This window comes from Acyrthosiphon pisum, chromosome A1, assembly GCF_005508785.2.
Source record: "Acyrthosiphon pisum isolate AL4f chromosome A1, pea_aphid_22Mar2018_4r6ur, whole genome shotgun sequence".
NCBI classification, from domain to species: Eukaryota; Metazoa; Arthropoda; class Insecta; order Hemiptera; family Aphididae; genus Acyrthosiphon; species Acyrthosiphon pisum.
Window position 1 is genome coordinate 44,699,450 of NC_042494.1, and position 26,235 is coordinate 44,725,684.

Consider the following 26,235-nt stretch of genomic DNA (forward strand, 5'->3'; position numbering starts at 1 on the left):
GTTATTAATCGTAGGCAGATAGATTGAAAAGCTTGAAAAGTGTTGGTGTTAGAGGGCTTTGCAGAGCCCCATAAGTGGATACCATATGTCCAAGCTGGTCGAATTATTGATTTGTATATTGTAAGTTTATTGGAAAGGGAAAGTTTGGATTTTAGGAGTGGTCTAAGGATATGGAGTCTAGAGTTAACAGTTTTGCGTTTCAGTTTAATGTGTGGGCTCCAGGTTAAGCGTTTGTCGAGAGTTAGTCCAAGGTATTTGACTTTGTTTGCCTTAGGAATTGTTATATTGTTTAACGTGACAGGTGGAGAATCGAGATTACGAAGTGAAAAAGTTACTTGAACAGATTTAGTTTCATTTATTTTAATTTTCCATCTGTTTGCCCACAAGCTGATCATATTTAAATGGTTTTGAATCATTTCACTGGCTGTGACGTGGCTTTCGTGGGAGGCGGTTATTAGCGTATCATCAGCGTATGTGCCTAAAGATGTGTAAAATGTCTTGGGTATGTCATGAGTGAAAATCGAGTAAAGGAATGGAGCGATGTCGCTTCCTTGTGGGACTCCAGCTCTAATAGTGTAACGGGTTGAGTAGGTGTTATTTAGGCGAACAGTAAAGAAACGATTTGATAGATATGATTTTATCAAGAGGAAAAGAGGGGCGGTTATGAACTTTTTAAGTACATTAGTCCGTCGTGCCAAACTCGATCAAAGGCTTGGGAGATGTCAATGAATACTGCTGTACAGAAATGTTTTTTTTCCAGGGAGCTGGATATGATATCGACTGTTCTGTGTAATTGATGCAATGTAGAATGTTTTGATCTGGATCCGAATTGTGTGTGTGGAATTATGTTTTTTGAAGAAGCAAAATGAATGAGTCTTTTTAAAAGAATTTTCTCAAAAATTTTTGAAAAGGTTGGGAGAAGACTTATGGGTCTATAAGAGGCAGGATCTTGTGGTGGTTTATTGGGCTTAGGTATTAGAATAACGACCGAGTATTTCCAAGTGTTTGGAAAGTACGATAGTCTGAAAATGGCGTTGAATATGAGTGATAAAAAAAAAATAATTTTTTTGGGGAGGTTCTTTGTAATAACATTACTAATTAAATCATGACCTGGTGATTTTTTAATAGGGAGTTGCTTGATAATGTGTTCAATTTCACCCGGAGAGGTGTTTTTAGCGGGAAGTGACACGGGAAGGGGTGAATTGAGAGAGCTATCCACTATTTCTAGTTGAGATGCACTAGGCTGTATATCATGAGGAGTAAAGCATTTCGATATAGCATTTCGAGGTAGTTGGGGAGCGGATTCGGTGGCCATTTCGTTGGTTTCGCTGGATTCGACTTCATCATTTAAAACTTCGTAACGGTTTGGCGTAAAGAAAGATTTATTTGTTTTGATCCCTTTTGGGTGGGGAAACGTACCTGGAGAAGACGTATGTTTGGTTTGTACGGTCCAACCGGATCCGTCATTGTTTGAATTATTGGAGGTAGACGTTTTGACGATTTTGATAGTAGGCAATGAGACTTTGGAACCGCTCTGTTTAGATGAGCGTTCGTTGGAGGGTTTATTTTTAATTGGCTGATTACGCGACATTGTGCCGCTAACGGTTATCTACTGTCCAAAGGTCACCGGATGAGCGGTGCCTCGAGGCGGTAATTAATTAATCGATAATAGTAATTAATTTCTTACTTTTTAGACTTGGCACGGTTGAAGATGACTGTGAAAAAGATAACCATACGTGGGCGAGAACTTAGTTTTTTTGGATTTATTTATTACTGCAAATTAGAATAAAATCCATTGAGTTTGGAGAAAGTTGTCGACGAATAACTCGAGAGCGAAATTAAACACGTGTGCTTAGTAACGATACCCGTGCGAGACTGACAATTACTTAAATCTTAAAAAATACCATAAATAATTAAAATTGTATACACTTGCAGTTCTCATTATAATTGTTTATTACTTTCGAAGATTTAATGAGCTTTGCTCTTTTGCGTAAAATATCAAAACTTAAATAAATATACCTAGTCTAATTCATTTTTAGCTGTTGCTAAATATAACTTGTTTTGACTCTTTTACATACCAAACATATGCAAAACATAGAAATTAAAAACGACCGGTTTTGTTTTAGGTTTTCTTTCGGGTAAGGTTACTTAATTATTTTTTCTGTTTTACATAGGTACGTCGTTCTAATATTATACTATTCAAAATTGTATAAGACATTTTGTTTCATTTACTTAATCGGTCTTTGACCTATATTTTTAGTAATTTAAATTTGTTAATAACTATTAACTATACCATTATAGACAAAGACAATAGTGGTATAAATATTAAGATTATAACCTCTAAGTTATACCTAGTTAAATAATAATATACACTATTCACTATAAGTAACATTATAATATATTTAAAATAATTCGAACATAACATCCTTTAATTTTTATTTCAGTTTTCTAAGTCTTGAATTAGTTGAATTACATGTGTTTGGACCTATAGACTTAAAAATTAAATTGAGACTTGGAAATAATTATCTTCAACAAAATAAATAAATAGTTTTTATGACGATGAAAAGGAAAAAGAACCTATTGTACATAAATGTTTTGGTAGTTTTGAAAGTTGTGACAAGTAGGTAAAAGTTTGCTAATACCAATCATAATTTCAAATCACTTAACAGGTATTGTGCCAGTTTTCATACAGATATATTTGGATTTATTTTCTAAAACTATTTGAAATTTTTAAAACATCAGAGCTGAGTCTAAAGCTTAATGAATTTATAGATATTTAGGTATTTTTGGTAAGCAAAATTGACAAGCTACGATTTCTCTTAAAAAATATGCATATTGAGTTCACTCGGTTATAAATATAATAATATACAGTTTTAGTCAACTCGTATCCCAAACCAGATTTATTGGATTTCCTAAAGGTATTGATATCTTATTATATTATTGGTGTGACCAACATATTATTCTTATCACTAAAAGGTTTAGATTATTGTTTAGTTTTATTGGTGTGGCTCTGGTTTCGTTTAAGTGAATAAATAATATATAGAGCTATAGAACTTAATATGTAACAAGATTTAGTCACTTCAGAAAAATAACAATGTTGTAAGTACCTATACGTACTTTCATTTTTTGAAAACTACTTCACTATTCCAACCAGTAAGTAGTAACAACAGGTTTTTTTACATACATTTGTAATTTAAATTTTTGTTTTACTCATATCATGTTGATAAGCGATCATGATTATATATATTTTTTTTAATTACAATACATAACTTAGTATAATATAAACAACTGCACATTAGGTCAATATTTAATATTTATCAATTTTACTATAATGAAAGTGGTTTATGGTTGAAAATGTTATCTATTTGGTACTATTTGAGTGTCAAAAATTTGTAGTAATTTAAAAAATAATCGATATAAAATAAAATAATTAAAGAAAAAGTTTTTGACATAATTGGTATTATATTACACGGTGGAGCACGTAGAAATGGCTGCTTAAACTGGAGAAACCTCCCTGTAAAAAGGTACTCATAACATACAAATATATACTATACTCATCGTAAATTCAATTTTTATGTACCTATCGAAATATACTTAGAAAAATTTTCTGCTTTGGAATATGAAATTAAAATTGTATGTTTTTCAAAAATATTTATACTTTTTGAAATAATGAGTGGTTCATGACAAAAGAATCACCTGATATAATACATGATACATTTATGCATAGTAAATATATTTTTTTTTCAACTGATATTTTTATTTATTAGTAAAAATGTTGAAAATTTAATACAAGATACCTCATAATAGTTATTTTTATTTGAAATTAAAAAACAGTATAGGCATATAAATATATGTTTAGTACAAACATATATTCCAAAACATGATATATTATTGTATTATAATAAAGGTAGGTACTTTGTCAGCGAGACTATGATAGATTGTCGCATGAGAAGCGTAACAAAACCACCATAAAAAGTTTTTGTCAGGCCGAGACATTTTCTGTCGTTGCATAGAGCATATTATGTGTTTAAATTATCATTTTCTATACTTAATGATATTTTTAAAATATTTAGACTAATTGTATGCGTTTTTTATAGGTAATTGAAGGTATTTGAAATTTACTTATTGTTTAGTTTTTTTTCTATAAATGTTGATAACATTTTTACGTTTAGCTTAAAAGTTTGAAAATATATTACAAGATCTCAAATAAGTTATTCGTACGGTAACTAAAAATATTTATTAATACATACGTACAACTTATTTTTATAATAATTTGAAGTATTTCGATAAATTACGAAAATATGCTTATTTTTTTAGTTAAAAATGTATCTTTACAATTTTAAATATTTATGACTAAGAATTGAAAATTTAATACCGGTTCGTCATAAGTTTTTTTTACAGAAAAATAAATATCTCAAAAATATATTTGCACCATTTTAGATTCTGAGTGATAAATGTATGATTTTAAAATGATCTGTTTTTTTTTGTCTTTTATCACCTTCTGGGGCAATACAAGTGTTTGAATCTCCTACTTCAGTATATTTTCTGACAGGGAAATGAATCTAGTTAGTACTTTAGTCAAAAATAAAAAATTCCCAATATTTTTCAAAATCGTCAGGAAAAAAATAAATTAAGGAAAAACGGTGAATCTTACGCAGGGCCAGTTTTTGATATGATCGATATGGATATTTGATGTAACGGTAAATACATGACATTTTCACCGACTATTTATATTTGTATTTTTATACGCCATAAAATTTTAAAAAATATTTTGATTCTTTTTGAGGCTAATTATAGGTATAAGAAAATTTCGATTTTTGCTCACTCAAAAAACTTGAACATGGTTTCTCCTCTTGTTGGTGTAAATTAAAAAAAAGTCAAAATATTTAAAAAAAAGGCATGGTGTATAGAAAATGCTAATATCAACATTCAGTAAAAATTGCATATATACCTAGTCATTTTTTTAAAAGTTGCACCAAAAACCAAAAAAATGAAAAAAAAACACACACATCATTGTAAAATCAATACATTCATCGTTCTACCCAGAATATAAAACAGTTGAGCGTATATTCACATTAGTATTTATGAGCGTTTGATGTAAGAATGTTGACAAAACTCGTCAAAATCACAAACATTTACAAATTATTATTTCATGAAAATTTCAAAGTTTTTTGACATTGGGTATTTACCCGTGAATTCTTATCGAACGGTTTTCTTATTTTGTTATTATTAAAAAACGAATAATCATAGCAATATAGCATAGGTAATATAAGAATATTATACATATATATATATATATATATATGAAATATGAATCATGGATACCTTTTTTTACCAAATGTTTATCTTATCATTTCCTATACATGATAAAAATATTTAAAATGTTTGGACTCGTTTTAAGCTATTTAAAGACATTTTCAATTTTCAATTTTTTTTTATTTTTTTCATAAAATTTGTCAATAAAATGTTTACCTAAATTTATATATAAAATTTTAAAATTTAATATAAGATTCCCTATAAGTCCTTATAGTAGCAGTTTAAAGTAGTATTAAAGATACATTGACACAATTTTATTATAAAAGCATTTAAATTTCATATTTTCTCAAAAACTTTCAAATTATTTTAGACTCTGACTAGAACGATGAATGTATTGATTTTACAATGATGTGTGTTTTTTTTTTTTTTTTTGTCTGTCATCACCTTTTAGGACAGTAAAAATGCTTAGATTTTCTTCAACAGTATCTTTTCTGATAGAAAAGTGAATCTAGTTGGTACTTTGGGGGGTCAAAAGTAAAAATTTCTCAGTAGTTTTCAAAAGCACCGTGAGAAACAAAAGAAAATTAAGGAAAAACGTGAATTTTTACGCAAAATCTGTTTTCGAGAAAATTGATTTTGGTTTTTGATGCAACACTTAAACAAATGACTGTAGGTACATGCAATTTTGACTGAATTTTTATATTAGCTTTTTCTATACACTATATATTATATACTATTTTGACTTATTTTGAGCTCTTTACGGACATTTTCAGTTTCCATTTTTTTTAGTTTTTTTTTCTATAAATATCAATAAAATTTTATTTGTTGGTTAAAAAAGCTTGAAAATTTAATAGAAGGCTCCTAGTATATTGTTTCAAAGGCAGATGAAAAAAACTAAAGATCCATAATCACAATTTTTTTTTATAAGCATTTAAAGTTCAAATATTGACAAAATGCTAGGACTCTAGTAACTAACTGGCTTAGAATCGTTTTTCTAATACAATGATATTATATTCAATTCATATTTGAATTGAATTCAAATTTAACACCATCCATTACAGTGACCCACTTGTAACCTACTGTACAGCAGAGTGACATCCACTTACCCACCTTTTTTATAGTTAAGAATTTATAAAATGTTCAATTTTTATAGCTATAAAGTTTTAAAATAAAAATAGGGTTTCTCACAAACACAGGTTTTTTTATAGATTGGTATTTTAAGATAAATTTAGACAAAATTAGATATTAAACGAAGAATAATGATTTTAAAGTTATTTTGTTTTCATTAAAAATATTATTCGTGGGTACATGAAACTTTTGATGTAGTTACCTATATTATAATATTGTACAAATACGATATTTCCAAATGCACTTTCTTTGAAAATAATTAATTCAACATACTGTAATACTAATGTCTATTAGTTGAATAAATTACTAAGGTAAAAATTATGTCATAAAATATACTTAGTGATATTATGGCTAACAGACCGTCTTCGCTCATATCGTCGTTTTTCGTATATACAATGATTTTATATAATTTAATTCAAATTTAACAACCCATCCATTACAGCGACCCATCTATACAGTACCGACCTACTGTACCTATAGGAGAGTGCCTTACCAGTTTTGTTATGGACTTTATAAGTTGGTAGTAAAAAGTTTGTTGTGATAAATAATATAACAATAATATTATTCGAAGGGACTTTTAGCTACTGCGTATTAAATATATATTCAACTAAATGTTCAAAATAATTAGCTTCATTTTTAGCTACCTAGTTAAAATATGACGAGTCTATTCATACCATTATACATTTCAACATCTGTATTGACTTGTTTGTTAAATGTTAGTAATGGCTATTATTATAGTACCTAGTATATAAAATAATATAAATTATAAAAATAGTTAATATTATATTATAATGTATGTAATTTGTTGTAGGAAAAAATTAGTTCAATTTACCGGATTACTAATAGTAGTTTAAATATAATATGATATAATTAACTATCTGACTATGATCAGTCTCCACGCTGAATCGTTTGTCGGGTGAAATGATTTATCATTGATATCAAATTTAAGTTTTAACACATCCATTATAGTGACCTACTCAAAAGGTCGAGATAAAGTGCTACAGAGATAGTACTATAGGTACAGCAGTGCGACTTCCCCTGTTTTTTTCATGTTAAGGTGCTACAAAGTGAATTAAAATTTTTAGGTGTACCTGGTACAGTTGTAAGACCAACCTATATATTTCATATACAGTATTGTAAATATTACGCTCAGACATGTTCATCGTAAGCAATTTCCTATGATTAAATTAATTAACTATATGTCACTGCTTACGACAACTGAATCCCACAGGGCACATACCACAGTTATTTAAATTTTTAATTAATATTTATCACAGTGTGTCGTGTGTGGGTATTATGGTAAACCCATTTAAGTGATCTGTCTGGTTTCATAAATATCATGATTTATGTATTAGATTTACGAGTAAATATGTTTGTAATTAATTCATGTCAAATTAAAAATGAATGGAAGTTTGTGTTTTTTTAAAAAATTATACGTGAATTGTATTTATTGTATGTATTATTATTTATTAAGTCATGTCGAGAACAAAGATATCAATTTAATATGTATAATATGATGCTGATTTTGTAAATTCTTTTCATGGCATTAATAATAAAATAACATTTATTAATATTAGAATGTTAGTTTCAGGTAACATTTTAAATTATAGTAGGTAGTCTTTTATCTGCTTCGAGGGGTTTTGTTTTTTGTTGCGTTGTAAATATTTATATTTTTAATGCTTATGAAGCTCTTAATAATATTCACACCAGAATTTTTTTTGACTAGTGTGCATTATGTACATACATTGCCTAATGTCCACTCCAAACGAGTAATACAATTACATATTACAATATATTTACTTAAAAGTAATTATTATAAATCATAATAATAGACACACTCTTTGTTCGTTGGGAATAGTGACGAGCTATTCAAAATGTTTTAATAAGTACCTAATAAGTCAAAAGATAGATAAGCTTTTTTAGTATTTAAGTATTTAGTATGTAAGTAGTTACATATTTTTTTTCAATGAATTTTAATTAAGCTTGGATCTCAAGGGAGTGATACTGTAATATATTAGTACCATCTACCAATAATACAATAAACATTTTATCATTGATTTTTTTTCTCGTGGGGTAGGTATAAGACTCGTAAGACGTATACGTATATAGGTTGTAAGTCTAGAACCTACTATTGTATGATAATATTATATGCTTATGTATCTAGATTCTAGATAATATGTTACAACCACCATTATTATACCCATATGTATAATATTATTTTGTTTGTTATTTTATAGTTATGTCCTATATTGATCTACCATCTACGTATGAACACTTTTATGCTTAATATAGTAATTTTAATATTATGTACCTAGGTGTGACAAATTATTTTTTTTGCGTCAGGTATTTGCTTGATATAGGTACAACGTACAAAGAAATTATGCTTATCGTATTTTAGTACTTCGTGGATATAATTTTCACGACTTCTAGTAAACATTAAATGACACATTTAAAGTAGGTAACCTTCTATAATTGCAGGTACTATACCAGTTTTGGGAATTTAATAAAATTATATCAGCGTTAGTTATAAGTCATATATTTTTTTATTTAAATACTCTATTGTTTGTTGTGTGTAAGTTTTAAGAAACAATTAAATAAATAAGATTTTAGTCAATATATTATATGGTCTTAAAACTCGTTTATAAAATATATTATATGAGCTTTCTCTATATCTTAAGCACACTGATCTTATCGTTTAGCCTATTTCACAGTCCCATGCAGTGGTGCCCGAGATATATTTTTCAGGTGTAGCAAGAAATAATTTTAACCACCTACCCACCCCCTCGCAAACTCAAAATTATATTATTTTATACATTTTATCATATTTTAATTGATAATATTAGTAAATATTAAGGTATCAACCAATATAATCTATGATTAATAATGAACATATTTCAAGTTAATTATTTTATGTTATTATACCCACCCACCCCTTATTTTCAATGTGTAGCGACCGCTACACCTAGTAATAGGGTTGGGCGCCACTGGTCCCATGTTACTTTAATATGGCCAACGAAGTAAGATACAGCTTTCAAAGACGTCTGTTTATAAAAATAATCACTAAACGTATTTAATGTTGGGGATATTTTAAATAATTGGGCATTGGGGATAGTTATTATTATTTATCATAGCATTTGAAATATGCTTATAACTTCATTATCATTATGTCGAAATTAAGCAGCGTTGAAAAAAATCGTTTATGTACTTATTATATTGAATAAAACGCTCGTTCAATTTTAATAATGCAGTTAGTTATTTTCGACTATAAAATCATACATTTAAATTTATTTTATCACAAAAATATATTAAGTGTTTCAATATTTAATAAATATTAAATTTATAATCTACATAAACGTCAATGAATATTATTACCTATATACTTATTATATATTATGTGAAATATTAATATTATTATTTAGATATATTTAACACAATAATATATATTTCTTAGGTACTATGTTGTTCTAAACATCACAGCCCTAATAATTTATTTGTCAAAGTAATATTTAAATGAATTATTCGTTTGAAATAAAAGGCATAGTAATAATCTAATATCGAGCTCTTTAATATGAAATTGAAAATTAAAATAATTAAAATCACTTGGTTTAATAAAAGGTGTATAGAATTATGCTGACCGAGTGTTAAAATATTGTAAGATTAAATTGGTTTTAGAATAAGTAATATAGCTTTGTCGATAAAGCTTTCTTCGTAATTTAAATTGTTGTATAAACTAAATCACATAGCAATAATGATTAACCTTAAGTATATTGCTTGTGCGTTAAACTGTAAATGAACCATCACAGCTATACATTATTATTAGCATAGCATTTAAATAGCTCACCATACATTTTTTGCGTAGCAGTGTAGAACTTTCAAAAGCAAACATTTAGTGTCAGCATCACTTGAATACACGAGTCGTATCACACTAATATCTACTAATATTTATTTATAGCCTATAATTTATAAGTACCAATTTCAATTGAGATATTAAATATACAAGTTTAATATATTACATACTGTGTGTAATGCTTTAATTCAATTTAATATTTATTACATTTTTATTTGATATTATACGCTCAATCTATATATAGGTGTATACATTAAGTAAATTTGACGATTTTTATATAACCATCATATCTCAATGAGCATTGAATAATATGGTTTGACTGTTTGAGACAATATTCATTGTTATATCACTCATTCTTAATTAAATTTAATATTGATTTTTAAGAACCTTTATCATGCATTTTATTAGAATAAAAAATGTTTATTTGAATACCATTTAAAGTAAAATATGCGTGATTAAAATATATATTATGTTAATAATAGAAAATGGTTATCACAAATAAGTGACAAAATATGATGTTTAATTATGATTGATGAAATATCATCCTATACTATAACATTGTATAAAAATACTAATAATTTGTATTTTGATACACTTAATCACCTTAGGAAATAAAAATCTAATTATAATTATTGTGCTATTAGTTATAACTTATAATTGTTGTGCTATTAAATTTAATATACGTAAACAGAAATATGGGTTGTTTTGGACCATAATTGATCATATTTGTAAATGTTATACAAACGTATATGATTTGACTTTTGTTTTATTTTATTATAAAACTATTTTATATCTGCCATTTTTTTTTTTTTTTTTATATTATTATTGAATAAATAATACACGAGAGCACGAGATAATACAGTTACTTTAAGTATATTAATTATTTAATTTACTTTTAGCAGAGCTTGTGGCGAGTTAAATGAGTTGTTAGTATACAATAAAAAAATCTTAATATTTAAATTTACAATAGGTATTTATAAAACTTATATCCTAAATAGTAGGTATACGGTATTGTTCAAGTAACAATCAATATACAATAGTTTTTTTCTTTAATTCATACCTAATTCTTTTTATTTACATTTTTAACAATATTTTTTTCAGCTCTAGCGGCATAGCATTAAAATTAAGTATATAATTATCAGAACATCCACCCCTACTAATAGACCGTATTGGAAAATCGACTTAAGGAGTGCGTTATGTACTGTATACAAAGTGTCTGTTGGTAAGAGTTTATTTAGTTGGAAATATTTGCAAGTAACAGATCTTAATCTCACAACCACATTTTCAATATGAAATTTCCAACTAAGATTACAACTTAAGTAATTAAAATATGAAAAAAAAATGTAGCTACTCGATTTAAAATATAGTTCTTCACAATCATTATTGTAGATAGGTAGTCGAAAATAGTTAAACTATAACCAGTATGCTGTATTTCACAATGTGTTACCACAACTCGACCACAACTCTTACTGAAAATGTAGGGAAAATCAAAAATTTCTTATCTTCTGTGTCATTGTGACAAATGTATATTTCATAGCAGTTTTAAATGTAACTTTTATATAAGTCATTCTAACTAAACAAAATATGTCATAACTAATAGAAAAATACCTAACCTATTATGAAACCAATACATTCCACGCTCCGATCACGTTCTAAAAATATTTTACACTTTGAAAGTTTAAATTAATTACATACATCTCGCCTTGGATTATGAATTAAAATATACCTACTAACTACAGCAGTTATTAAATTATATAACGGAACGGTTCGCTGGGCCTGCCAATGTCGCAACTGAGTACCTACCTAATGCTTTGTTACTAAGGATACAGTTAGCTCTTGCCTTATTGACCAATATAACAATGAACAGAAAACCATACAAGATAACTCATACACTAAGTTATTTCGGAACCTTGAGGTCTGAATACCACCCAATAGGTAACTATGTATACTATAACGTCGAGCACACACGCACAATTTCACAATTTCTTCTGTGGTTACAGGACCGCTGTGGTACCAATATCGATTTCACAACAGTGTTTCCGTATGTGTAACTGATCATTTATTTGTTATCTCGATCAATGTTTTTTTTTGTATGTGCCATCAACTTCGTTTGTTATTATTATAAATTTGGTTTTTGTTTTTACGATAAAGCAAGGTCGGAGTACCTGTACAACAATACTCACGTGACGAGAAAGAATATCTTATACTATACAAGTGTACATAATATTGAATGGCAACAAGTTGTTCACGGTGTGTTCTATACAAAGTGTGGATTTGATCATTCATTATTAACATTCACGCAGATGACAGATACCTATAACCCGTTCCTCAATATATATTATATATGTGTTGATGTATTATGTACACCGATTTATTTGATAGGCGCGACGTTGACATGACAGTTGCTTCACATTTTCGTTGTTCGGTTGTTGTAATAGGTATGTTTTGTTTTTTTGAAACACATATCATATCAGAACTAACTGTTTTTAATATTTGGCATACAGTATAAATCTTTAAAAAGAAATAAGTCTTAGATCAGATTTAGTCATAATGGCCATAACTCGATGCTTTAACGCATCCTACCACTAATCTACTATTTTTAATTAAATCTTGGGATTGTTAAAAGTCAATTAAATTTACATTTTTATATATATATATTTAATTAATAAATATTTTACATATCATGTGTCATTATAGTTTTGTTTCTTTAGACCATGATAGATTATGAGTGGCGTAAGTAACTAGTAAGATAACTTTGGGTTTTATAATAATGATAATGTAGTCATGACATTGTTAATAGGGTACCTAAGTAAAAAGTTCAACATGTTGCACAGTGCTTCTGTAGATTTAATAATAGACGCTGGTAAGAGTTTACTATTAAAAGGTAATTTTTTAATTTTTACGAAGCAAATTTTTTTACGAACACAATAATTCATTATTGCATTTAAATGTACGCACCCACGACTACTACACATCTGAACGTTTGGAGCCACCTTCTATAGTATCTCATATTTTTTAAAGTAAATAAATTTAATAGGTATATTAATGTTATCAGTTTTAAATTTTAATAGTGTGGTGTATCTTTTTAAAACTATCGGTTATTACTTATTAGTTATTACAATGTAAGTAGTCCTATGTCTTTTATATTAATATTGATAAACGAGAATTGGCGAAAATACAATATATTCTTGAACGATAGTAAATTATTATAGTATATAGTATATACATAGTGGCGCTGGACTTTTTAAAATGTAGTCGGGCAATTTCAAAACTTCATGGTCTCAATGTCTTAATTATTTAATATAGAGGTTAATGAATATACATTTATTCATAATCATGGCTTGAATATACTCATGCTCATAATAAACGTATGATGTAAGTTGTAAATAAAATATGGCCAGCCGACCACATTTTTCAAAAAGAGGTTGGACCTCGGCCCGAAGTTAGCATGGACTTCGGCGCCAATGATTATATATATATATAATATATTTGTAATTTAGACAATATCAAATTTCTACACGGTACCTATTATACTTAGTATCTATGTGTATTATAAATTATAATATTATAACAGAACAAAATACATGAATTATTTTAATGACATAACTTATTAGAAACACTCAAGTAGGTAGGTAGTTGCTTGTATTATAGTATAAAATATAATCTTAAAATAATAAATGAGACATAAAATAGTATTCATGGTATGTGAAAGACTGTAGAGTGTAAAATACCTATCTAGATTTAATTATTAATAAATATGTGTACCTTAATGAACTTTCATTGTGTACTTTTTATAAACAATATAGAGGACAACGACAAAAATAAAAATATTAAATAGCGTTAATATTTAATTCGAAAATATATTATATTTATAATATTATAATGAAACATTGTGGACAATTCAACAGTATTATTTTTCTTTGCAGATATTTAGACTACAATCACCATGTCGGAATACAACGGCGAAGCCAAGTACCGACCGAAACGGTATCAGTCTATTGGCAAGTTGTTCAGAAAACGTGTGCCGATCGTTTCTTGGCTACCCAAGTACGATGCAGATCAAGCTGTCAGTGACTTAGTCGCTGGGGTCACTGTTGGACTAACAGTCATGCCACAAGGGCTGGCGTATGCTACGCTTGCTGGTCTAGAACCGCAGGTGAGTTAAACTTAAACCGGTGGTGGATTAAGTTAAAAATGTATATATGATTATGCTGATTTAAAATACACTAGTATAAAAATGAAAATATTGAAGTATATTATTTTTTATACAACAATAGTATCTGTTTGATAAAACAGCATTTTTTGATAATGTGGAATTAGAATACTCACTAAATTTGTAGAGGGAACATTTCATGAGATTCATTTGCATTTTTAGTTAATTAATTAGTTTGCTTTTTTTTAAGGGGGGGAAGCATTTAATGAATTACATGGCACCATTTAATTGTTATAACTTTTTAAGGGGGTATCCTGAAAAAAAATAGCGCAGTGAGGTTTTTTTATAACAATGTTATGGCGATTTGAGAGTGAATTTATTATGTAACATAAAACGAATAGCTTGAATTTTTTGTTTTCATGTCAGTGCAAAATGTCTAGGTTTTAACTTCACAGTGATAATGTTCATAAGAGGCAATGTCCGCTATTCATTTAAAGCGCATGATCTGTCGTTATTTAAATGTTATCGAAAATATGTAGGTTTAACTACTTCCACAATTATAATACTATATTCCTATCATAAAATTCCCAAGTATTTAATATTTTACGTATTATCCTAATTTTGTTTGTATTATATTTCAAAAGTACAAGTGACAATTTTTTTATTGCTATGATTTAGTTTTGATGAAAAACAACAATTTAGGAAAGCTCACTCGGCGAACGTGCTAAATTCTAAACGTATTTTAATACAACGAAATAAATTATAATTCCATATACAATATATGTACCTACAGTAACTACAGTCAATAAATAAATGAAAATCAACAATATATTAACAATCGTACTAAATGTACTGGTAAGTAGGTAACGGGCGGGATGGATGTTCACAACAGTGAACGGGAACATAATAGGTGTTATACATAGGTGCTAAACATATGTTTAGAAACCCAAAACTAAACATATTTTGATTAAAATTAGTTTTTTTATGACATATTTAAGCACACATTTGACTGTGTTAGAGTGTTATTATCTATTCATATTTTTAGATCATAAAATGACTAGGAAGTAACTTAAAATAATGTTTGATATAGATAGTTATTTATAACAGGTAAAATAAATTTCTGAAAATGTTAAAAGTATTTATAGATATATACAATTTTATATGCATTCATTTTTTGAATAAATTATACCACTTTTTTAGTGTGCTAAATTAAAATAACTGCCTATGTATATAGGTACTATAAAATATTCCATATTTTTTTTAATGACATTCTAAATTCATATTTATTTAATGTAATAAACTCCTAGCTAATGTATGAATAAAAAAATTCATATTTACTTATTAATAATTAATAATTTCATACACTAACCAGTTGCCGGAAGTATGAAAATATCTGATATGACCTAAACAACATACCACAACCACCTCCACATGGCCTCAGCTCCGGAAAACAATACAGAAGCCAAAATAATTGATTTTTAAAATAGTTAATATTTTATAAAATATAATATGAGTAAAAAATAAATTATCGGAAAAAAAATATACATATATAAATAAATATTTATGGTGAGGTTCTCTACCTCCTAACGTAACGTGTTGACGATAATGATCCCGGAAGTCGTAGCGTAAAAAAATTGTGTTGTGCACGATATCTGTGAAGTTTTTGCTTACTATGGCTTTGCTCATATTACTATATTACATTCATAATCTTAAATAATTCCCATTTATTTTGATTAATCTAGTTAACTATAGCCTATTGAGTGGACTATCGGCCTAATAAGTACTTGAGTCATGAATCTCTTATTGTGCGCAGACGGCATTCACAGTAGTATTTTTTAATAAATTAAATTTATCTTAGAAAATATCTGTTAATTATAAATTATTTACATATCTATAATTATTATTGGAGCTCTGTCGAACTAATTATGTATGGCAATATAACATAATATAGACCGAGGAAAAGATCAGTTGGTTATTATTTTAATTTGTTTTTGGAGGCATTGAGCGCTGCTTCAGAAATTTCGTGTTGGCCATTGGGTATACAATTAATTGTAAAACTTACGACTAATATACAACCTAAATATTAGAAACACGCTTCGTACTTCAGATGAGTGAAGTTAAAGCTGAACAACTGATTTTTAGAAAACTGTGAAAAGCCGATATTCTTGGTGAATTGAGTTACGAATTATTTTTGAAATTCGATAATCCTTACCTCCCTAATCAAATGTAAAATACTGTGATATTTTATTATCCTGCGCACTTAGATAAGTGCCCACTGCCCATCCAGGTTTATTTATCCACTATCCAGTTAGGTTTTTTTTATTTTTATTCAGTATAATATTAATTTTGAAAAGTGCTATGCAGAGGAGTTATATTCTTTATGTAATTGAATACATTGGTTTTGTGGTGTACCTACGTTTCCTTTATTGCTATAAACTTATAAGATAACGTATTACAAAATTGTAGCTTACTTTGTTAGGAAAGGTTATCAATTATCATATTATTAAAAATACATCTATATAGTATACACTTAAGACATGATTTATTTTATTTAGATAACACAAAAATCAATGATGGTGAATTATTTTGTTATTGTTTGTTAGGTAAACAATATAATATCATAATATAGAACATTTAGTTATAGGTATCATTTTTTTCTTTTGATTTATATAGTTTTACTTTTTACTTTTTAATATTCGAATGTTCGAATACATACATTTTATTATAATATTTTTTAATTTAATATTATACAAAAATACATGTTCAAACTTTTGTGCTTGAGCAAAATTTTATTTTAGTAAAAAATTATGAGATTATGTGATCGATTTGTTCGTCGACTGGTTTAGCTTGTATAGGTTGGAGTTATTTTAGATTCTTAGTGAAGCAAAATATTAAAATAGTCTTACAACAATGTAGTATAAGTGTTTTTGATTATTATTTTAATTTTATTCGTATATTTTTGGTTAATGTAGTTGAACAATAATGTTTATAATATAATATAAGGGGCATGGTGTGACGCGGTAGTTGGCCGAAGTCACTAATATGTGCTGCGATCCAAGAATTGTCCGGCGTCACTAGCTCCCGGATGGGTGACCACCCAGGTTTTTAGCGACGAATCCTCGCCCCACATACAAACGTGTGGCTGAAAACCCTAACCGTAACCCCCCACAAAATGCTAATGGCCATAGTTGTTAACGCTTGAAAAACTAATATAAATATATTTATATAATATAATACTAATATGTGTATATTTTTTTTACAGTATGGTTTATATTCTGCGTTTGCTGGATGCATTGTTTATACGGTATTTGGTAGTTGTAAGGACATTACCATTGGACCTACAGCGTTAATGTCACTTATGACTTACCAACAAGTGGTCAATAGAAACGCAGACTATGCAGTATTATTATGTTTTTTGTCTGGTATCTTACAGTTCATTATGGGATCACTTAAACTAGGTATGTAATAATTAAAAATAATTAGTACAATAATTATGTTCATTTATATACTTTTTATACTTTTAAATCAATCAGTAATATCATATCATAATCATACTAAGTATACCTAGTTATTTTGGGAAACCTGTTTACTTGTTAGTTTTTTCTTTTTGTAATATGAAGAAACATACCACCATCGGGGTTTGCTGGTATAGTTTTTGGATTCATTTTCATCGGCAATTTCATACTTTTGGACAATGAAATGTTATAAGTTGATAATATTCTAAACAGTGCCACTTTTACTTGCATCATTCCAAATCGCATACCTAAACAAGTTAATAAAATATTTTCATTGGTATTTGCTTATCAGCAATAATAATTTAATAATAATTTACCAATACATAGTCTAGGACCAGCGCCAAATGGCAAGTATGCGTATTGTGGTCTATTGCGCTTTTCTTCCTCTGTAAATCTTTCCGGAATGAATTTTTCCGGTTCTGGCCAATATTCTGGATCGTTATGGATACCATACACTGGTATGACCACCTGGAGCCCTTTATCAAGGGTGAAATCTGAGTTGGGTAATTTGTATGGTTTTACTGCCTTCCTGGTCAAATTAGGCACTGGTGGATACTTCCGCAAGGCTTCTGTAAATTTAAAATTGCAATTAATGTTTTATTTTAATATTTAAGTAATTTACTTTTTCTACTAACCAGATACAATCATATCTAAATAAGGCATTTCTTGCAATATTTCATATGTTAATTTTCCATCGTATTTACTAAGCACTGAATCAATTTCATCTTGAGCTCTCATCTGTACGTCCAGGTTCTGGGCAAGTTCAAAAAATGTGAATGTTAACGTAACTGATGAAGTTTCATAGCCTCCAATAAACCATACAAAACACTGTGCCGCCAAAACGTCCATAGTAAATTTAAAATCTGAAAGTGAAACTTCCATATTACGAAGTGGAACATAAAAAAAATTCGTACTACAGAGAATTTTGTTAAATAGAATTGAATAAATTTGGTTCTAATTTGATTTGGTTCTTAAAAATATTTTGTTAAACAGAAAATTTACTTAAATGGAAGTTTCACTGTATTTTACTATGGTATCAAGTTCTATATAAGATTAATCAGCCTTTTCTCAAATAACATTCTGTAATCAGTGGCGTGGTGATAATATATTTTAACACATATTATGCAACATTTAAGTACCAGCAGTGTCATCGGCTTGGTACTTAAAGGGCCCCCGATGCATTTATTTGTATGTATTTTTAGGGTGGGCAACCAAAATGTAATTTAAAACAATTATAAAAATTGCTTATAAGTAGGTAGAGTAGGTAGTGCAAAATATTATATTTTTTAAAAAGTATCTTATTTAAAATACACATTTAAACTAACTACATAGTTATATAAATAATACCTTATAACATTATACAACTTCATATTTTCTAATGCGATTCAAATTGTGTAATTGATTTTCTTTATATCAGTAATTTTTGATGAAACTATAATTATAGTATTATAAATTATAATGGCATAATATATAATAATATTCAATATCCAATATTCATAGTACTCTCGGGGCCCGCCATTATAATCTTTGTCCATTAAAGGAAAACTTGAATGGGTAAGCAATGGTAGTAGTGTATTATAATAAAAAGTAAATCCACAAGAATTATTGACATTTTGTCAAAACAACATGAAAGACTGACTTTATTTTACTATTATTATTTATATTTTAGGTATGCTTATGAGTTATTTGTAAAAATGAATAGGTAAATGATTTATTACATTGGATGATCAAAAGGTGGGGGTGACGGGAAAAAACCCCCACGATAATACGATCATAAAAACGTACGTCAAATCACACAAATAATTCTTAATTACGCCACTGAGATAAACTAAAAAATATATATAGGTACCTTCTTTTCCGTCATTTTCATCAAATATTGATTTACTGTCTTCATCAGAAGCTAAATTTTGGCCTCGTTTAATTTTCATTAGTAAGTCCAGAAAGTCATTTCGTTGTATACCATTCTCTTCCCTATATTTGACTGTATCATTTACTACATTATAGAAAAAATCGGCATATTCTTTTTTGATACTTCGTACTTTTAGTAAGCCAATTAAACTTGGAGCCAGCGCATTTAGCGCATTTCTAATGATAGTTTCGAGACTAGTCGAAAATAGCATTCGGCCAACTCTCCGAAATTCTGCATCAGGATTTGTCAACGAATTGGTTTCGAATCCAAACGCCACAATACTGATGACATCGGTTGAAAACCGAGCTAATAATTCTTTAAATTCTACCTGCAATTATTTTAAAACCTGTACATTTAAAATCGTAACAAAATCCATTGAAAACCACTGTGTTATTAGTTATGTTTAAATGTAAAATATTATAGTATATATAGGTACTGTATAAATAGTTTACTTGTTCACCGATCACTGCCGATTTCTCAAGAACTCTGACCATTTCTTGAGCTCGACCGTCTATGAGATCAATCATGTTCTTTATTTTTCCAATAGTAAATGCTGGTGTCAATTTATTCCTTAAGACTTTCCATCTATGGCCTTCCAGTGTTAATAAATTACCAGTAAGCGGTTCCAGCTTGTCGTCAAATACTATTCCGCGGTTGGGAAACGTTGAAAATTCTTTCGTAAACACGTCTTTAATAATATTTAAATCTCGAAGCATTAGCTTCGGCTTTTGGAACTGATAGAACCCAACAAACTTGTATCCATCAGTATTGTAATATATGTTAGCATAATGTTTGCCTACCCATGTTTTCATTTTAGTTACCTCCTTAGTATGCCCGTATATAATGTGAGGTTTTAACGGGACAGGGCATCCTTGACGTTGCCAAAACGTATAACGATATCTTAGGTAGAAATAAAATGTTGTAGAAATCACAATGCCATAAGCCACCAGATTTAGTAGCGAACTATCGAAAAAAACCATATCTCCTGTTTATGAAACAATTACAATTATTATAGATAATTTGTGTTATATTGTTTTTATTCTTAAAAATAAATAAGATAGAAGAGTTTAAACTAATGTCATACTTAACCAACTTTAACGTATTATAGTACATTTGTTTTCATACAAATGAATTAACCATAATATATTAAGTCTAAGTTAAGTTATTAAGATTTTAAATGATTGAGATATAAACATAATTATAACATTGCAAATTATATACTTAGTATTAATAGTATTTTACCTCTTTATAATCTCAACAATTCTTTAGTTTTCGGCAGATTAATCTGACAGTTGCTCGAACATAACACGCATATTTGTGTTTTTAACGTATGTAACTATTATTCATCTAGTACCTAACTTAAAAGACTGTTAGATACAAGATGTAGCAAGTTAATACTTGCATAATCAATTTTTTTATCCCGTTATGGCGTTGTATAATACTTTTAAATGATAATAAATAATAAATACTTCATAACATCAAACGTATATGTTTCAATTATAAAATAAGTCTATTATTTTTTATAAGTGGGAAAGGTAGTTATATGTTCGTTTGAAGTTGTTGCGGTATGAATCGCAAACACGTGTAATATCTAGACGTTTTTTTTTTCGAATGATCCACGCTGACCAGTGACCTGCGAAGAGAACTGAGTGTAGCCGCAAAACAAAGAAACACTTACCTATCTATTTAGCAGAGTTATAATAATAATCATCATAGTTATATTTTAAATGAAGTACCTAATACTTAATCCATATTTCATACTAAGACGTATTAATACGTATATACTCTTTTATTTATTTTATTTTGTTTTTATTAACTTTTTTTACATAATATTCTTACAAAATATTGTAGGATGTGTGGCAATACAAATTAAAAAAAAAAAGTATATTTAAATGTAAATCATGATTATGTAAAAAGTAAAAATATAATATACCTCTATATTAATTATAACCTAGATCATCATACAACAATTATATTGGTATTATGTGTATTAAAATATAACTAGTAATTATGATTTGTTTTTTACATTTATAAATTTACCTAAACTGTAAACATATTATTAGACATATCGAATTCAGTTATATTTTATTTAAATATATAAGTATAATTATTTTAATCTAGGCGTATTAATTGACTTCATTTCCATCCCGGTGACCGTTGGTTTTACATCAGCTACGTCTGTTATCATAGCAGTATCTCAATTAAAGGGTCTTCTTGGCTTGAAGTTTGAATCATCAAGCTTTTTAGATTGTCTGCTGAAAGTGTACCAGAATATTGGTAATTACCGCGCCAATGATACAATTCTAGGAGTTACTTCTATCATCATACTACTCATGCTTCGAGTAAATAACTTGCGTTCTATTCCTAGATTAATACTATTTTTTAAATATAATAATAATTGTACTTTAATTTTTAGAAAGTGAAAGACATTCAATTATTAGGACCTAATGGTAAGCCGTCCAACAAACAAAGAACAATTATGAAAGGGCTGTGGCTGCTCTCCATATCTAGAAATGCTTTAATTGTGGTTGCTTGTTCAATAATTTCATATTGGTGTTATAAACCAGATTCAGAACCTTACGTGACTTTAATCGGTAAGTAAGAAATTATAAATCTTATATTCTATCAAAATATTCTTTGATAAATAATATTTGAATTTGGTATGTACCTACCGATATAATAATTAAACTTTAATCTATAAATTAAGATTGTAATCATAAAGTGTTGTTTTTATAAAATATTCCTAACATTAGCTTTTTCTATTATGAAAATAAAATTGGTTATACTTTCATAGTTAAGACTATTATACTATTATATATTGTAATTTACAATAGTAATTGTTTTATACTAATTAATTGTATGCGGAGATTTTCAAGAACATGCATACCTATTTTAGGTTTAACGTGAAGATATTTATTAGAAATATTTTCTAATTTTGATTATTTATCATAATGATAAACCATTAAATATTATTTATGCATACATGTGAAATTTTTTTAATTTCACTTTTCAAGCTAAAAATGATGGCAAAATCAAGCATCATAATATAATGTTCATTATAGGTACTATTATCGTGTTTTCTATGAGTATTATTGCCTCCAGGCCTTCTGTATAGGACTGCGCGATTATTTTTCTCCACAATAATCGAATATTAGTTAAATGTTCGATTATAATCGATTAATCGAATAATCTGAGAGTAGTACGATTATAGGTCAAAATGACGAATAATCGAATTACCGATTAATCCTATAACCGAATAATCATACTGATCATACTACACAATATATTATAGCGTTCTAATAATAGTTATATGAGTAATCAAATAAATAATAGATTGGTTTAAACGCTTTATTGATAAAAAGAAAAAATAAACTAGTGCTAAAAAATTAACTTCCGTTTACCTTAAGGGTTTAATCTTAAAGCTATATAAAAATAAAATAGTATTTAAAACGCTGGTTTAGCTGTATAGTCCTTAATCATCGTTAAAAAAATAAGGTGGCTGGCATGTTCGTTAGTTAACGATGATCTATGATTGGTTAATACACAGCCCCCTTTACTAAACATTTTTTTGCTTCAGTTTCAAATACAAACAATAAACGATAATTATTTTTATATTAATTATCTCTATTTTTATGTTTTTAGATTCTGAATGGAACGATGAATGTATTGATTTTACAATGATGTGTGTTTTTTTATTTTTTTATTTTTTTTTATTTTTTTATTTTTATTTTTATTTTTTTTGTGTCTGTGTACACGATAAGTAGTCGAAATAATGCTACGATTTTCAACTTCAGTATCTTGTTCGATCAGAAAGTGAATATCGTTGGTGCATTGGGGAGGTCAAAATTTAAATTTCCCAGTGGTTTTCAAAAGCGCCTGGAAAAACAAAAGAAAAATTAAGGAAAAACGGGAATTTTTACGCAAAATCGATTTTTCACAAAATTGAATTTGGTTTTTGGTGTAACTTTAAAAAAAATTACCGTAGATACATAAAATTTTGAATGAATGTTTATCTTAGCATCTTCTATACACCATTACATTTTCAAAATATTTTGATGTATTTTGAGCTCTTTACGGACATTTTTATTTTCCATTTTTTTTTTAGTTTTTTTTCTAAAAATATCAATAAAATTTTATTTGTTGGATAAAAAAGCTTGAAAATTTAATAGAAGGCTCCTAGTATATTGTTTCAAAGGCAGATGAAAATTATTAAAAATCGTTAGTCACAGTTTTTTTTTTTAAGCATTTAAAGTTCAAAAAATGACAAAATATGGAAAAATCACGAAAATTTGCAAATTATTTCGAATTATAAATTCATAAAAATTTTTCTTTTTAAATCTAAGATTTTAAAATGTAATACAAGATTCCTTATAGGATAATCTACCTTTACCAAAAAAAAAATGTCTATAAGAAACTCAAATTAAATTTTTATGGGCGTTTGAAATTCATATTTTTACAACATTGGATATTCACTCGATTTCTTACGTAACGATTTTCTTATTTTGTTGTAATTAAAAAACGAGTGACTGTAGAAACTTGAAAATTTCACTGAATGTTTATATTAGCATTTTATATATACGATAAAATTTTTAAAATAATTTGACTCTTTTTGAGCTGTTTACGGACATTGTAAGTTTTCAATTTTTTTAGTTTTTTTTTTCTATAAATATCAATAAAGTTTTATCTGTTGGGCCAAAAAGTGTATAAATTTAATACAAAGCTCCTGATATATTGTTACAATATCAGTTGAAAAATATTAAAAATACATAGGCACAATTTTTTTTTATAAGCATTTAAAGATCAAATTTTGACAAAATTTATTAAATTTAAATTTGAAAAATTATTTTGTAGTTAAAAATTTATAAAATGTTCAATTTTTGTATCTAAGAATTGAAAATTTAAAACAAGATTCCACGTAAGTAATTAATTCTGTTACCAAAAAATCTAAAAAATACATTTACACAGTTTATTTTTATAGTAATTTTAAGTTCAAATTTGGACGAAATTACATATTAAAAACCTGGAATAACTATTTTAGTTATTTTGTTGTGATTGTATAATATGTTTCGTGGGTATACTTGAAACTTCTTAAGTATACTATTATATATCTATGATAGTATCACGGTTTTTTGTTGATGCATAACGCGTTATAAGTACCTGATGGATATTGTGATATGATTAATTTGGAATTTATTATAGGTCAATTTTTTTTTAATACCATATATATAATATTATGTCTTATACCTAGACTGACATACCGTCTCCGCTCAGAATCGTTTTTCTTATACAATGATATTATATCATTGAATTCAAATTTAATACCATCCATTATACAGTGACCCACTTGTAACTTACTGTACAGCAGAGCGACATCCACTTACCCACCTTTTTTTTTAGTTTTTTTTCTAAAAATATCAATAAAATTTTATTTGTTGGATAAAAAAGCTTGAAAATTTAATAGACGGCTCCTAGTATATTGTTTCAAAGGCAGATGAAAAATATTAAAAATCGTTAGTCACAGTTTTTTTTTTTAAGCATTTAAAGTTCAAAAAATGACAAAATATGGAAAAATCACGAAAATTTGCAAATTATTTCGAGTTATAAATTCATAAAAATTTTTCTTTTTAAATCTAAGATTTTAAAATGTAATACAAGATTCCTTATAGGATATTCTACCTTTACCAAAAAAAAAATGTCAATAAGAATCTCAAATTAAATTTTTATGGGCGTTTGAAATTCATATTTTTACAACATTTGATATTCACTCGATTTCTTACGTAACGATTTTCTTATTTTGTTGTAATTAAAAAACGAGTGACTGTAGAAACTTGAAAATTTCACTGAATGTTTATATTAGCATTTTATATATACGATAAAATTTTTAAAATAATTTGACTCTTTTTGAGCTGTTTACGGACATTGTAAGTTTTCAATTTTTTTAGTTTTTTTGTTCTATAAATATCAATAAAGTTTTATCTGTTGGGCCAAAAAGTGTATAAATTTAATACAAAGCTCCTGATATATTGTTACAATATCAGTTGAAAAATATTAAAAATACATAGGCACAATTTTTTTTTATAAGCATTTAAAGATCAAATTTGGACAAAATTTATCAAATTTTAATTTGAAAAATTATTTTGTAGTTAAAAATTTATAAAATGTTCAATTTTTGTATCTAAAAATTGAAAATTTAAAACAAGATTCCACGTAAGTAATTAATTCTGTTACCAAAAAATCTAAAAAATACATTTACGCAGTTTATTTTTATAGTCATTTTAAGTACAAATTTGGACGAAATTACATATTAAAAACCTAGGATAACTATTTTAGTTATTTTGTTGTGATTGTATAATATTATTCGTGGGTACTTGAAACTTCTAAAGTATACTATTATATATCTATGATAGTACCACGGTTTTTGTTGATG

General features: G+C 27.4%; 2 protein-coding genes across 3 annotated transcripts in view; one reads left to right on the forward strand and one right to left on the reverse strand.

The window, feature by feature from the left end:
- LOC100158666 (sodium-independent sulfate anion transporter) overlaps positions 1–26,235 on the forward strand; it is a 39,593-nt gene that overhangs the window by 7,617 nt on the left and 5,741 nt on the right. The window contains exons 2-5 of the mRNA XM_001944983.5: positions 14,158–14,387; positions 17,647–17,842; positions 21,930–22,150; positions 22,225–22,402. Coding sequence (XP_001945018.2) covers positions 14,178–14,387; positions 17,647–17,842; positions 21,930–22,150; positions 22,225–22,402 — 805 coding nt within the window. The 5' untranslated portion in view covers positions 14,158–14,177. The remainder of the gene's footprint in view (positions 1–14,157; positions 14,388–17,646; positions 17,843–21,929; positions 22,151–22,224; positions 22,403–26,235) is intronic.
- Positions 17,898–21,582, reverse strand: LOC100574848 (cytochrome P450 6j1). 2 transcript variants are annotated; one of them, XM_029487113.1, is made up of 6 exons: positions 21,051–21,582; positions 20,261–20,793; positions 19,749–20,136; positions 18,535–18,762; positions 18,223–18,468; positions 17,898–18,147 (listed from the first exon to the last, which is right to left on the reverse strand). In XM_029487113.1, exons 2-6 carry the CDS (start codon positions 20,786–20,788, stop codon positions 17,978–17,980), a joined length of 1,560 nt encoding a protein of 519 aa, XP_029342973.1. In that variant the 5' UTR covers positions 20,789–20,793; positions 21,051–21,582; the 3' UTR covers positions 17,898–17,977. The 2 variants fall into 2 exon arrangements, with proteins under 2 accessions (XP_029342973.1, XP_003243002.1); XM_003242954.4 differs by having other exon boundaries at positions 18,217–18,468; positions 21,051–21,580.

What these genes read in the sequence shown, in the direction of transcription:
- LOC100574848 (XM_003242954.4), bottom strand. Translation starts at nt 20,788, where the DNA reads ATGGTTTTTTTCGATAGTTCGCTACTAAATCTGGTGGCTTATGGCATT. An exon ending in TGAAAATGACGGAAAAGAAG is followed by an intron (nt 18,763 to 19,748) that starts GTACCTATATAT and finishes TTTCACTTTCAG; the next exon opens with ATTTTAAATTTACTATGGAC. An exon ending in TGGTCCTAGACTATGTATTG is followed by an intron (nt 18,148 to 18,216) that starts GTAAATTATTAT and finishes TAACTTGTTTAG; the next exon opens with GTATGCGATTTGGAATGATG.